This window comes from Balaenoptera borealis, assembly GCF_965194805.1.
Source record: "Balaenoptera borealis genome assembly, chromosome: 20".
Taxonomy (NCBI): domain Eukaryota; kingdom Metazoa; phylum Chordata; class Mammalia; order Artiodactyla; family Balaenopteridae; genus Balaenoptera; species Balaenoptera borealis.
Genome location: NC_138879.1, coordinates 37,990,373 through 38,004,207, shown reverse-complemented (window position 1 = coordinate 38,004,207; position 13,835 = coordinate 37,990,373). Strand labels below are relative to the sequence as shown.

The 13,835-nt window shown below is 38.6% G+C and overlaps 1 protein-coding gene across 10 annotated transcripts in view; it reads left to right on the top strand.

The window, feature by feature from the left end:
* The window catches only part of BCAS3 (BCAS3 microtubule associated cell migration factor), a 569,341-nt gene that overhangs the window by 457,171 nt on the left and 98,335 nt on the right, over positions 1-13,835 (top strand). Inside the window, exon 24 of one of the 10 annotated variants that reach the window (XM_082372025.1) lies at positions 13-12,428. The exons of the other annotated variants lie outside the window; for them this stretch is intronic. Coding sequence (XP_082228151.1) covers positions 13-176 — 164 coding nt within the window. The 3' untranslated portion in view covers positions 177-12,428. Of the gene's footprint in view, positions 1-12; positions 12,429-13,835 lie in introns of those variants that run through there. 10 annotated transcript variants of the gene reach the window in all.

Here is a 13,835-nt window from a genome sequence, read left to right as displayed (position 1 = left end):
TTCCTGTTGTAGGTCAGAGCTTCAAGGAACTCTGTAATCTTCCCACCAGCTTTCCTCTCTCCTGGAACTCACGGGTAAAATTAGATGCTGGCTGGACTTCAGTAGCTGAGTTTGAAAGCTTTCAGAGGCCCAGTCAGACAACTGCAGCAGACTGCTTTCTCACAGGACCATTTTGAGAGACGCTTTGTACAGACTAACATAGTTTGGTAAACTGATGAGCGTCTGACAATTCTGCCATAAAACACCGTTAATAACAGTGTCCATAGGAGCAGAAAAAAAAATTATCTTCGTGTGGTTAATCTCCTTGGAAACAGGATAAGACTTTATCTTCCTTTTATCAATATGCTGCATCTGCCTCTTGATATTGCTTTACTATATGTATACTGTTAAAGTTTTGTTTTGTTTTTTAAAAAAACCCTCTATTTGAGTTGGAATTCTTTGATTATACACATTCTAATTGACTCTAGGAGGCAAACGTGGTGAACAGGGTATGGGAAGAAATCAGAATGAGAGCTCCCAAACCAGCATCAAACACATTTATCTAATTTGACACAATTTGCCTGGAAGTCATAGAAAGAGACTGAGGTGTCCCCGTTCAGAATATAAAGAGCCAGAGACTAAAACCAGACTGAAAAGGGCCAACCCATTAGGGAAGTACCTCCCTGGGGAGCGGGTGGGCAGAGGAAAGAGGTTAGATGGCAGTTATTAAACCCGGAATCGAGAATATGTTCAGAGAGGCTGCTACACGGGAAAATCCTCCTTCCTGGGCTCAGCTGGGCAGGGGACGGCTCAGGAAAAGGAGTTCTGCTTATTCTCTGCTGCAGGATGCTACCCTCTGACCCTTTATAAGTCAGCCTTGCTTGATTACTCCTTTTAATTCAAGACTCAAAACAGCTTGTAAAGTTTTTTTTTTTTATCATTCCTTTCCAGATTGTGTGGGCCACACTGTAGCATGGGCTTTTCTTTTGTCCACATCTGTTTTCCAACCTCATTACTCTTCTGTTATTACATTCATTAAAAAAGAGAGAGAGAGCTGTTTGTTTCTGTTTATTTCTTTTCTGCATGTTTTCCCCCCAGTTTCAAAAGCTAACATGGTAAATCATGTGATGTTTGGTGTGATCATCTCTGCAATTTCTAGTATATGAATTGATGGTGGCTTATACAGGAATTGGTTGAACCCTATTGTTTAAATTAGCTATACCCAAGCCAAGGCTCACAACTCACATAACACTATTTCAGTGTAGACTGCGACTGTCAGGGCTTCTCATTTCTATATTAGAATGTTACATCATATGCTCCAGGGCATATGGTAGTCACATGACTTTTTGGCTAATATGATTTATTTAATTTGAATATAATTATTTAAAGGCAAATGGAAGCAGGGAGGCATAGCTTTAGGATTTATGGTGGTTTTACTCAGTGAAGAGAGAGCTAAGAGAGATGAGACAAGGATGCCTATTAACACCGTTTCTATTCAGCATTGTATGGAAGTACTAGCCAATGCAATGAAGTAAGAACAAGCAATAAGAAATGTAAGATTTGGAAAGAAAGAGACATAGCTGACCTTATTTGCAGATGATAGGATTTGCTGCATAGAAAATCCAGGAGAATCAACAAACTATTAGAATTGTTGCTGGATACAGAAATTGATGGTGTTGCTACAGGCCAGCAATAACCAATTAAAGAAACAACCCTTTTTGCCAAAGCAGTGAAGCACAAAGAAGCTAGGAATAATCCTTAGAAAAGATATGCAGAATGTTTCCAGAAAATTTATAAAAGGAAATTGAAGGGATGAAAGAAGACCTAAATAAATGGGTATAACATGTTCATGGATAAGAAGACTCAGTATATAAAAGTCCATTATCCTCAAATTAATTGACAAATTAAATGAAATTTTCATCAAAGTCATAATAGATTTTAAATCAGTCAAAGGCCTGGCAGGAAACCTGTGGCACACACCAGAGTCTTTACTGAAGAGAGGCAATGAAGGGCTTATTTACAAAGGTCTGGACAACCAAGAAACCAACAGAGGAAGGTGAAGCATCCTAAGCTATCAAAGGCAAGAAGTCTTTAGCATCCCTGTGCCTGAAACAGCAAGAGGTGGAGCAGTTGTCAGACCCCAGAGAGTGCTGTAACTGTAGATCTAGGAGAAATCTACCAGGCCTTGGGTAGAGGAACAGCCACTGCTAATTGGGCCCCGTGGCAGGAAAGCCAGTGGGGGAAAATACCTTGATCTGTTTTCCTTCTTGCTCTTCATTCTTCTGTCATTGACTCTCAGTGGCTGAATCCAGGATGAAGGGACCCAGTTGATGCTGTCCATCTGGAGGACAGCCTCATGGGGATGGAGCAAGGTGAAGGGTAGAAAGGGGATCTGAAGGAGCAATCAGAACATCCAGCACAGATTTCTTTCCATAAAAATTTTCAAGGTGTTGTTGAACTTCACGCGAAGACCAAAGGGTTGAAATCATAAAAGAACAATTTTGGAGAACAACAGACTATTATGATTTTCATTAGAATCTCAATTAATTTCTGTCCTACCAGATATTAAAATGTATTATAAACTATAATAATTAAGGCAGAATGGTATCGTTACAGAGGCAAACAGTAGAACAGAATCCACATGTGTGTGGAAACTTGAAATATGATAGAGATACCACTACAAATCAGTGCTGTAAGATGCACTAGTCAGTCAGTTGTGCCAGGACAAATGGTTACCCATATAGGAAACATTTAGTACTTCATATTTGGATAGCAGAAATTAAAAAACTGACCAGAAGTGTTGGCAAGGATGTGGAAACTCATACACTGATGGTGGAAGTATGAATTGATGTAATCATTTTAGAAGGTAATGATTAGACTAGGCAATGTCTAGTAAAGTTGCATAGATTCTAGAGTCAAACTACTTCCTGTCTGTAAAGTAGAGATAATAACAGAATCCTCGTAAGGTTATTGTGAAAATTAAATGACTTAATATATATAAGCCACTTAGAACAATGTTTGGCACAAAATAAGCACTAAGTATCAGTTATTATCATTATTATTTCTAGGATCCTACAGTTCCATCCCTAGGTATGTAATCCAGGGAAAGTTCTGATTCATGTAAAAGAAGACTCCTACAATAATGTTCATTGCAGATGAGCAAAAGAATGGATCTTTTAAAAAATCATGATATGTTCATTATATAGAGTAAAAATGAATGAACTAAAGCTATATGTAGCAACATAGATAAATCTTAAAAACATGTTGGGGAAAAAAACACTGCAGAGGAATAAGAATAGTATGATACTGGGATAGAAGGAGAAATGGGACTGGGTTAAGGGACACAGAGATTTCAGCTATATCTGTAATATTTTATATCTTTTAAAACACTTTTAAAAATCTGAATCAAAAGGAGGGAGAGAGAGCTACATGGTGAGTTATGGTCAGGTTTTAAAAAATATAAAAGGGCTATTAGAAATACGATAGAAAGAAACCACCTTGTAGAGGGATCTAGTTTTTGGTGGCAGACAGCCCTGGGTTCCATTCCACTTTTTTTTTGTTAAATTAGCTGTGTAACTTCGTAGAGCACCTTAACATTTGTTATTTTACTGGGCTATTTTGAGGATTAAATGAGATACTGTATATAATATAGCATAGGACCTGATACATAATATTCAATAATTGTTCCATTCTTTTTCCTTTTGTACAAGGAAGAAAAATGTCCAATCAATATTTTCCTTGGAAAATATTCTAGACCAAATTTCTGCTTCCGTGGGCCTGGTTTCTACAATCTTTTCTTGGCTCAAATTCATGTTGACTTTAAGTAAGAATTGCCAAGTCATAACCAAACTTAGTGAAACAAGCTCATTTGATAAAGAAATGAACTTCAGAATCTCACTGCATAAAATCATCATTCTTTTTTTTTTTTTTCCATCAAGTGGTATATTTCCCAGTGTTTGGGTGTGCGCTGCTGCCTTGAGCTTTATATAAAAAAGAGCAAATGACCATGGCCCTTCCCTTTATCCTAAAAAAACTTCGACTATATTTTTATAACATGCACTTGTGAACTTACACCTTCTCTTGCTAACTGAGCTGGAAAATAGTTATTCTTTCCCCCCCATAACAGATAAGTGTCTTTTTCTTGTGAAAACCAGTATGGATACTAAACTGTTTCCCTTCCTCATCTCTAATGAATTGCTGTTTGATTATTGTTTTTATAAAGACATGAAATCCATTTGAAAGCCCATGTAGTCAACATCAGTTTCTACATGGGGGAAACTTGTCCTCACTTTCATTAAAATTTCTCTATTCTAGGCAGACCCCTTTTGATCATTAACAAGCAATTTGATGTTTTTCATATGAACACTTCTGTAACAACCAAGATAGTAAATTAGGGATTGTGCTTTGCAGTTGGACCTCATTTTTACTCTAGTATTTGGGGAGTTAGATATGACGTTCAGTGCTAAAAATAGAAGCAGTGCAATAGGCAAAGGAGACGGATGGCTTTAAAAAGAAAGAGACAGGGAGACCTAAGCCTAAGTGGACAAAGAAAATGACCGGTGTGTGAATTTTGAAAGGAGATCTTCTCTGTTGCAGGCTTCTCACAAGGAGACTTGCTGTGAGCAATGCCATTTAAGGAAAGATTTAGGAAAGGAGAATTAGTTTCCAAAGGAAAGTGTGAGAAGCCCCTTGAGCTTGAATGATTTAACACTAAACTAAGACCTGGTATTTGAGAAGCTCTATCTAAGGCTGGAGAGATAAAACAAGAGGCCTAGGAAAATTTTCCTGTCTGGTGTCCCCAGGGTTTACCAACATGACCTTGCATGTAGATGCTCATTTCTGAAACTGACATACTTGCTGCAACAAGTATGACTCCTAACCCTTTGCACCTTCTGTTGTTGTGGAATCCATCCCTTGCTGTGTTAGAAATTTTCTGTAATCGAAGCCTATTTAGTCTATTTCCTCCCACTTTGTAAACACCCTTTTTCCCATAGTTGCAAATGTCTCCACCATTATTTGTTTCAGTTTGTAAATTGCAGAAAGTCTAGAATAAACAGTGTCCTCACACACGCATATCGTCCATTGCCTGAGATTAACTATCTCCCGCCAGGGATGCATTCAAATGGGGACATTCCATATTTTCTTTATAAAGCCAGAATTCCAAGAGTAAGGTTCTTTTCTTCTTGTCTCATCTCTACTAGGATAGGAAAGTTAGTTTTTAAATTTCCACGGTGGTTGGTAGCTTCAGAGATAATAAGTAGTGATGTCAAGGCTTTTATTTCTTTGGAAACTTAAACAAGAGATTGACCAGTCCCTCAAAAGTATTCAGGGGCCTGACCAACAGCTACAATGGTAGGAATTATCTTAGCCGTGGTTGGTAGGTGGGTGAGTGAGTGAGTGAATAAATGAATGAATGCCATGCTGCCAAAACGTATTATCCTTGGCAAGAAGCATGGGATGCCCACAGGCTTACAGTCTGATTCTGAGTTCAAAGAGGGAGGTGGCAAGGAGGTGAAACATGGAATTTTCCAGAGCATAGCCAGGAAGGGTTATGTAAGAGAGGACTGCTTGGCCTGAAACATGACCACGGGGTTAAAAGACTGCTCCCCTTTGCTTTGTTCTCCTCTGTGTCCACGGACCTGTCCTACATAGGTCTGTGTATGCTCAGAGCTCACTGAAAACCCAATACCCCCAGCCCCCCAAAAAACTAGGTCATGTATCTCTTGAATATTTAATATCATGTCCTACATTTTGTGCCTGGAGAGAAACCGTTACTCACTTGTAGATGTCCCTCAGGCCGCAGATCTTTTGTCACTCACTCAAGAGTCAGTCTCCCCAGTCATTTATGACCTTGGGCACTGTTTACACCTTTACTTGTTCCATCCCTGCCTGTTCTGCATTTATTTATTCATTCATTCATTCAGTACTTTTCCTAACTAAAGGTAATCTTGACTACTCAGACATGAAAATGAATAAGCCATGAACTCTATCTTCAAGGTATATCCTCATTCTAGATGGAAAGACAGAATTATATAGTAAATGATAGTATCTCCACCACCAACCCTCTCCCCCCACCACATTTTAAAGTTTTCTTTTGCTTTCCCTTTACCAGATTCAAATTATTTTTTTGTGCGTGGTTAAAAAATATATATATATATATAACAAAATTTGCCATTTTAACCGTTAAAGTTTTTTCCCCTTTTTTCTTCGTTTTATTGAGATATCATTGACGTACAGCACTGTATAAGTGTAAGATATACAGCATAATGATTTGATTTACGTACCTCATGAAATTATTACCACAAGTTTAGTAAATATCCATCATCTCATATGGATACAAAATAATAGAAAAACAAAAAAATCTTTTTTCCTTGTGATGAAAACTCAGAATTTACTCTCTTAACTTTCACATATAACATACAGCAGTGTTCATTATACTAATCATGTTATACGTTACATCCCCAGTACTTACTTATCTTATAACTGGAAGTTTGTACCTTTTGACCACCTTCATCCAATTTCCCCCCCCAATTTAACTGTTTTTAAGTGTATAGTACAGTAGTATTGACTTTATGCATATTGTTGTACAACAGATCTCTGGAAATTTTCATCTTGCAAAACTGTAACTCTTTACCCATTGAACAACTCCCCATTTTCCCCTTATCCCCGGCCCCTGGTAACCACATTCTACTTTCTGTTTCCGAGTTTGACTACTTTACCTACCTCATGTAAGTAAAATCACGCAGTATTTATCCTTTAAAAATTGTAATTTTTTTTTAATAGACAATTTTTTAGAGCCGTTTTAGGTTCACAGAAAAATTGAATGGACAGTACAGAGAGCTCCCATATACCCCAGTCCCGACAAACGTTCAACATCCCACACAGAGTGGTACTGTTTATAATAACATAAATAGGTTTTGATCATAGAAGCAGAACCACTGGTATAGAATAAGGGTCTCATTGTAGGGACCAGACCTTGTATGTCTATACAGTAGTAATGAGCAAATTGAAAATGAAACTAAGAAAACAATCCCACTTATAATAGCACCGAAAAGATTAAAATATTTAGGAATAAATTTAACAAAGGAAGTATAAACTTTATACTCTGAAAACTACAAAGTGTTGAAAGAAATTACAGAAGGCCTAAGTAAATGGAAAGACATCTTATGTTACTGATTGGAAGACAATGTTGTTAAGATGACAGTATTCCCCAAATTGATCTATGTATTCGACTAAGTCCCTTTAAAAATCCCAACTGATTTTGCAGAAATCAACAAGCTGGTCCTAAAATTCATATATAAATTCAAAGGATGCAGAATAGTCAAAACAATTTTGAAAAAGAAGAACAAAGTTATAGGCATCAACGTCCCAATTTCAGAATTTACTGCTAAGTTACAGTAATCAAAGCAGTGTGGTACTGGCATAAAGATAGACCCATAGATCAATGGAATAGAATTGAGAGCCTAGAAATAAACCCTCATTTATGGTCAACTGATTTTCAACAAGGGTGCCAAGACAATTCTTTGGGAAAAGAATAGTCTTTTCAACAGATGGTGATGGGACTGTTACAGGTTCACATTCAAAAGAATGAAGTTGTACCCCTACCTTATGTCATATACAAAACTTAACTCAAAATGGATCAAAGACTTAAATACAAGAGCTGAAACCGTAAAACTCTTAGAAGACACTGGTGTAAATCTTTGTGACCTTGGATTAGGCAATGGTTTCTTAGATATGATACCAAAAGCAGAAACATAATAAAAAATAGATAAGCTGGACCTCATCAGAATTAAAAACTTTTGTGCTTTGAAGGACAATATCACAAAGTGAAAAGACAACCCACAGAATACGAGAAAATTTTTGCAAATCATATATCCAAAAAGGAACTTTTCTTTATACAATGTAAATAACTATTACAACTTGACAATAAAATGACAGATAACCCAATATAACAATGGGCAAAGGATCTGAATAGACAGGTCTCCAAAGAGGATATACAAATGGCCAATAATCATGTGAAAAGATGCTCAACATTATTAACCATCAGGGAAGCACAACTCAAAACCACAATGAGGACTTCCCTGGTGGCACAGTGGTTAAGAATCCACCTGCCAATGCAGGGGACCCAGGTTCGATCCCTGGTCTGGGAAGAGCCCACATGCCTTGGAGCAACTAAGCCCCTGAGCCACAACTACTGAGCCTGCATGCCACAATTACCAAGCCCACATGCCACAACTACTGAAGCCTGTGCGCCTAGAGCCCGTGCTCCACAAGAAGAGAAGCCACCGCAATGAGAAGCCCGTGCACCACAACGAAGAGTAGCCCCCGCTCGCTGCTTGTAGAGAAAGTCCACACGCAGCAGCGAAGACCCAACACAGTCATAAATAAATAAATAAATAATTTTAAAAAAACCCACAATGAGATACCACTCTGCAGCCACTAGCATGGCTGTAATCAAAAAGATAATAAGTGTTGATGAGGATGTAGAGAAATTGGAACTGCCCTTGGGAATGTAAAATGGTGCAGCTTCTTTGGCAAACTATCTGGCAGTTCCTCAGATTTTTAAGCATAGAGTTGCCATATGATCCAGCAATATCACACCTAGGTAAAAGAGAATGAAATGAAAGAGAATGAAACCAACAGAAATGGAAATTTGTACACAAATGTTCATGGCAACATTAATCTCAAGTAGTAATTAGTAATCATTAATAGCCAAGAAGTAGAAACAACTGTCTATCAACTGATTAATGGATATACCCAAAGTACTTGAAAGCAGGAACTCAAACAGATGCTTGTACACTATATTCACAATAGCTAAAAGAGGAAACAACCCAAGTGTCATGAACAGATTAATGGATAAACATAATGTAGTATGTCCATACAATGGGTTATTATTCAGCCATAAAAAGGAATGAAGTTCTTATCTATGCTACAACATAAATGAACCTTGAAAACATTTGTGACTGAAAGAAGCCAGTCACAAAGGACCACCGATTGTATGGTTCCATTTATATGAGATGTCCAGAATAGGCCAATCTAGAGAGACAGAAAGTAGATTCCTTGTCGCCTGGGGCTAGGGGATGGGGAGTTTGGGAGGTGATGGCTAAGAGGTACAGGGTTTGTTTTTGAAGTAATTAAACTGTTCTAAAATAGATGGTTACATGTTCTATGAATATACTATCAGCTGTTGAATTGTACCCTTTAAATGGATAGAATGTATGGTAGGTGAATTATATCTCAGTAAAGCTGTGTTATTTTTAAAATGTGTGCAGCCTAGGACTGACACTCTTAACAGAACAGAAGCTCTTGCTTATTTCTTCTCTTTTTCTCAATGATTCCCTTTGTGGGCAGGTGTGTGAGCAGATGGGGAATTCCATTCTGTTCCTTATCATTTGGTTTCTTCTTGAATGGCAGCTTCTGGCTAGCCTGTCATGGCTAACGATTCACTAGGCATTGTTTGTATGTTGCAGACTTCTCCCTGAGGCCTTGCAGAGGATATTTTTAGCAAAAATTTGTGTCTAATGTTGATGTTGCCCAATGTCTCTTCACTTGTCCCCATCACTGCCATTGGGATAAGCACATGTTACATCCAGTCTTAATCCCTTGGAGGACACAGACTTGTTCAGTCTATCCTGGTATAGACCACAAACTATGTTTAAAATAGTGGGCCAAGCCATTGGGCTTCCATGGTGAGGTGGCCCTGATTCCTCTGCTTGAGTAAAAACAGCCGGCCAGGTAACCACAAGCCACATTGGACTTGGCTTCTTCAGACCGGCTGGATGTCTGAGACGGTGTGAGTTTTGCTAAACCACCTATGGCTCCCTCCTTCTCCCTCTCCCAGTCTCTATGTTAACTCTTTGTTTAGCTTAGCTCCAGAGCTCTGAGTACTTTTTTTTTAGTTAAATGCTCACCCCTGGGATAATTCTCTCCCCACTGTCAGCAGAACTCAAGAAATCCTCCGTTTCACTGAAGAGTAGAGTTGTAAGGGATCTCAGAATTCTTATAGTCCAACCTCCTTACTTTACCCTGGAGCACCGTGGATGCCCAGAGAAAGGCAATTATAGTTTGTTAAAGTCCAGGAGGCTATGGGATGCCTCAGGATCCGGGGAGTTGTATAGGCAAAACAATTACTTCATAGCTTTTAATTGCCACAGCTTCAGCATGGAGGGGTCGTCACTGATTTCTTTTCAGAAGGGAATGTGAAGTAGTTGACCAGGTAGAAAGAACATCTAATTTGGATCAGGGGATCTAGGTTTGAGTCACAGGTCTGCCACTTAGATTTTGCATCTTGGGTGAGTGACTTAATTTTTTTGAGCTTCAGTATACAGATCTGTATACCAGGAGGGCACTAAAATGGATAAAATGGATAACTAATAAGAACCTGCCGCATAAAAAAAAAAAATGTTCCTTCCTTGGAATGTGTTTGTAAAGATTTGGTGAAATGATGGGTATAAAAGCTTCTTGTAACTTGAAAGGAAAAGTATATTCACATGAAAAGACTGGTACCATTTGGGGGTGGGGGGCAGGTGTAGGGGGTGTGTGGGTGTGTGAGTCTCTGCCCAGTTAAGACGAGGCCCCTCCAAGTACGTTCTTATGACAGAGTAGTGTTTACATGGGCAGTACCAGTGCCGAGGGCTCTGCCAGATATTCTCACACATGCCTGCTCATTTGGGCAGCAAAGATGGAGCTACATGTGTATCTCTGGACTTTTAACAGGTCAAAGCCTTTTTCCAGCAAGTCTCAACTCATTGGCCTACTTTATTCACGTGGTACCTCAGCTTTTTTTTTTGAAAATAAATTTATTTATTCATTTATTTATTTTGTTTTTGGCTGCGTTGGGTCTTCATTGCTGCATACAGGCTTTCTGTAGTTGCGGCAAGTGGGGGCTACTCTTCATTGTGGTGCGCGGGCTTCTCATCATGGTGGCTTCTCTTGTTGCGGAGCACGGGCTCTAGGCGCGCAGGTTTCAGTAGTTGTGGCCAACAGGCTCAGTAGTTGTGGCTCGTGGGCTCTAGAGCGCAGGCTCAGTAGTTGTGGCACACAGGCTTAGTTGCTCCGCGGCATGTGGGATCTTCCCGGACCAGGGCTCGGACCCGTGTCCCCTGCATTGGCAGGCAGATTCTTAAACACTACGCCACCAGGGAAGCCCAATCGCAGCTTTTTGAACAGTATTACGTACCATGTGATATTAGGCACTAAATGGTGTGTAGTGAAAATTCTCCCACCCCTATCTTCTAGTGTTTCCCCAGAGGTAATCACTGTTACCAGTTTCCTGTGTGTCATTACAAGGATGTTCTGTACACATACAAACATCCTTTTTTCTTTACATCAAAAGGATACCCTAGTATGCACACTTTTTTGTACATTAGTTTTATATGTTAATATATCTCAGATATTTTTCCTTTTTCTTTTTAGTATTTATGGAATTTCCTTATTATTTTTAGACTACATAGTTTTCCATTGTAATGATGTACCATAATTTACCTAGAACCGCTATTGTTGGACATATAGATGGTTTTCAGTCTTTTTTCATTATAAACTAAAGCTAAAGTAAATATCCTTTTACATCTTTGAGCATTTGTATAATTGTAACTACACAGTTAGTTCCTAGAAATAAAATTCCCAAATTAAAGGGTATGTGCATTTGGGTTGTTTTGTTTGTTTTTCTTCTTTTTTAAATATCTATTGAAATATAGTTGATTTACAATATTGTGTTAGTTTCAGTGTTGTGAGCATTTGTAATTTTATTTCCTAATGCCTAATTTTCCATCATAGTTGCTATACTAACTTATACTCCCACTAACAATATATGAGAGTGCTTGCTTCTCTATACCTTTTCAAAACAGCATGTTATTAAATTTTTTGAGTTTTGCTAATCAGATAGATTCAGTGTGATATTTCATTGTAATTTTAATTTGAACTTCTCTTAGACTGGCATTGAGTATCTTTTCACATATTTACATTCTATATTTTGTGCATTCTCTGTTCATGTTCTTTGCTCATTTTTCTTTGGTTATTGGGATTGGTCTTATTCATATTGATTTGGTGAAGCTTTCTACATATTAAGCAAATTAGCATTTTGTGGGTGTATTGTAAATATTTTTCTTATTTTGTCAATATCTTTTTTTTAAATTTTATTTATTTATTTATTTATTTATTTATGGCTGTGTTGGGTCTTCATTTCTGTGCGAGGGCTTTCTCTAGTTGCGGCAAGTGGGGGCCACTCTTCATCGCGGTGCACGGGCCTCTCACTGTCACGGCCTCTCTTGTTGCGGAGCACAGGCTCCAGACGCGCAGGCTCAGCAATTGTGGCTCATGGGCCTAGTCGCTCCGCGGCATGTGGTATCTTCCCAGACCAGGGCTTGAACCCGTGTTCCCTGCATTGGCAGGCAGATTCTCAACCACTGCACCACCAGGGAAGCCCTGTCAATATCTTTTAACATTTTTTTTTTTTATAAATAGTATACATTTTTTAAAAAATTATTTATTTATTTATTTATTTATTTATTTATTTATTTATTTATGGCTGTGTTGGGTCTTCGTTTCTGTGCAAGGGCTTTCTCTAGTTGTGGCAAGCGGGGGCCACTCTTCATCACGGTGCACGGGCCTCTCACTGTCGCGGCCTCTCTTGTTGCGGAGCACAGGCTCCAGATACGCAGGCTCAGTAGTTGTGGCTCACGGGCCTAGTTGCTCCGCAGCATGTGGGATCTTCCCAGACCAGGGCTCGAACCCATGTCCCCTGCATTGGCAGGCAGATTCTCAACAGGAAGCCCTGTCAATATCTTTTAACATGTTTTTGATACTTTTTGCCATACAATATTTTAGTTTTTATGTGTTTGAATTTATCAGTAATTTTTAACAGTTTTGAGAGTTTACATTATACTTAGAATAACTTTCTCCCCTTCTCTATTGATTACAAAATTCTCTTATGTTTTCATGATAAATCTTCACATTCTTCTCTCTGTCACTCCCTTTCTGCAAGAAGGTTGCACACATAATAGATGCTCAGGAACATTTTTCCTAAACAACTGTTTCCATTTAGGCTGTTGTGTCTAGTGGAAGAAACACTGAATTTGGATTCAGAATACCTCATTGACTCACTGTAACATATACATACCAGTTATCTACTGTGTACCTGCCTCTCAGATTTTTGTAAATATCTAATAAGATCAAATGAAATCATATGTGAGAAAGTACTTTTTAAACTGTAAAGTAATCATTTGGGTTAATTTCAGTGAACACGTCCATACATGCTTTTGCTATTTTTCTCCCTAATTGGTCTCAGGTTTGAAATAAAATTTGTCTCTAGGAAAAAGCAAACCTCATAAATCTGAAATTTCCTTTAGTGCTTCTTTGGGAATATCTTACCAATGTGAAGTCTTTACTGAGCCTCCTGGTTGGGAGCTGACAAAGGAGGGGAGGACTGAGCCCTTGGTGAGAGGTTCTCCCCAAGTGTCCAGACTGGTAACTTCTAAGAGTTGGATGATTAGAAAAAGTGGGTGGGGCATTTGGTTAATATGCAAGGACAGAGAACGCAGGTCACTGGGATTGTGCTCAAAGAGTTCAAAGGCAAAGTCTTTGGGGAACTAAAGTTGGTTTACTCTTAGATGTGACTTCCTGTGTCAGCAAGGGAAAATTCCCTTGCTTGACCTATGAAGGCTCCAAGGACATGTTAAATGCCTAAGTTATAGAAAGTTGTGTTTAGATTGGTCCCTGTTAATAAAATAGAAGAGTTGGGTTGAATGAAAAAGAAGGAAGCCTGTGAACACAGAGGGCTGTGGACCAAACTCTTCCCAAAGTTGGTATACTTCAGTTTGAGAAGAATTAAACACTATTATTTTTGGTTCTATCCTGGT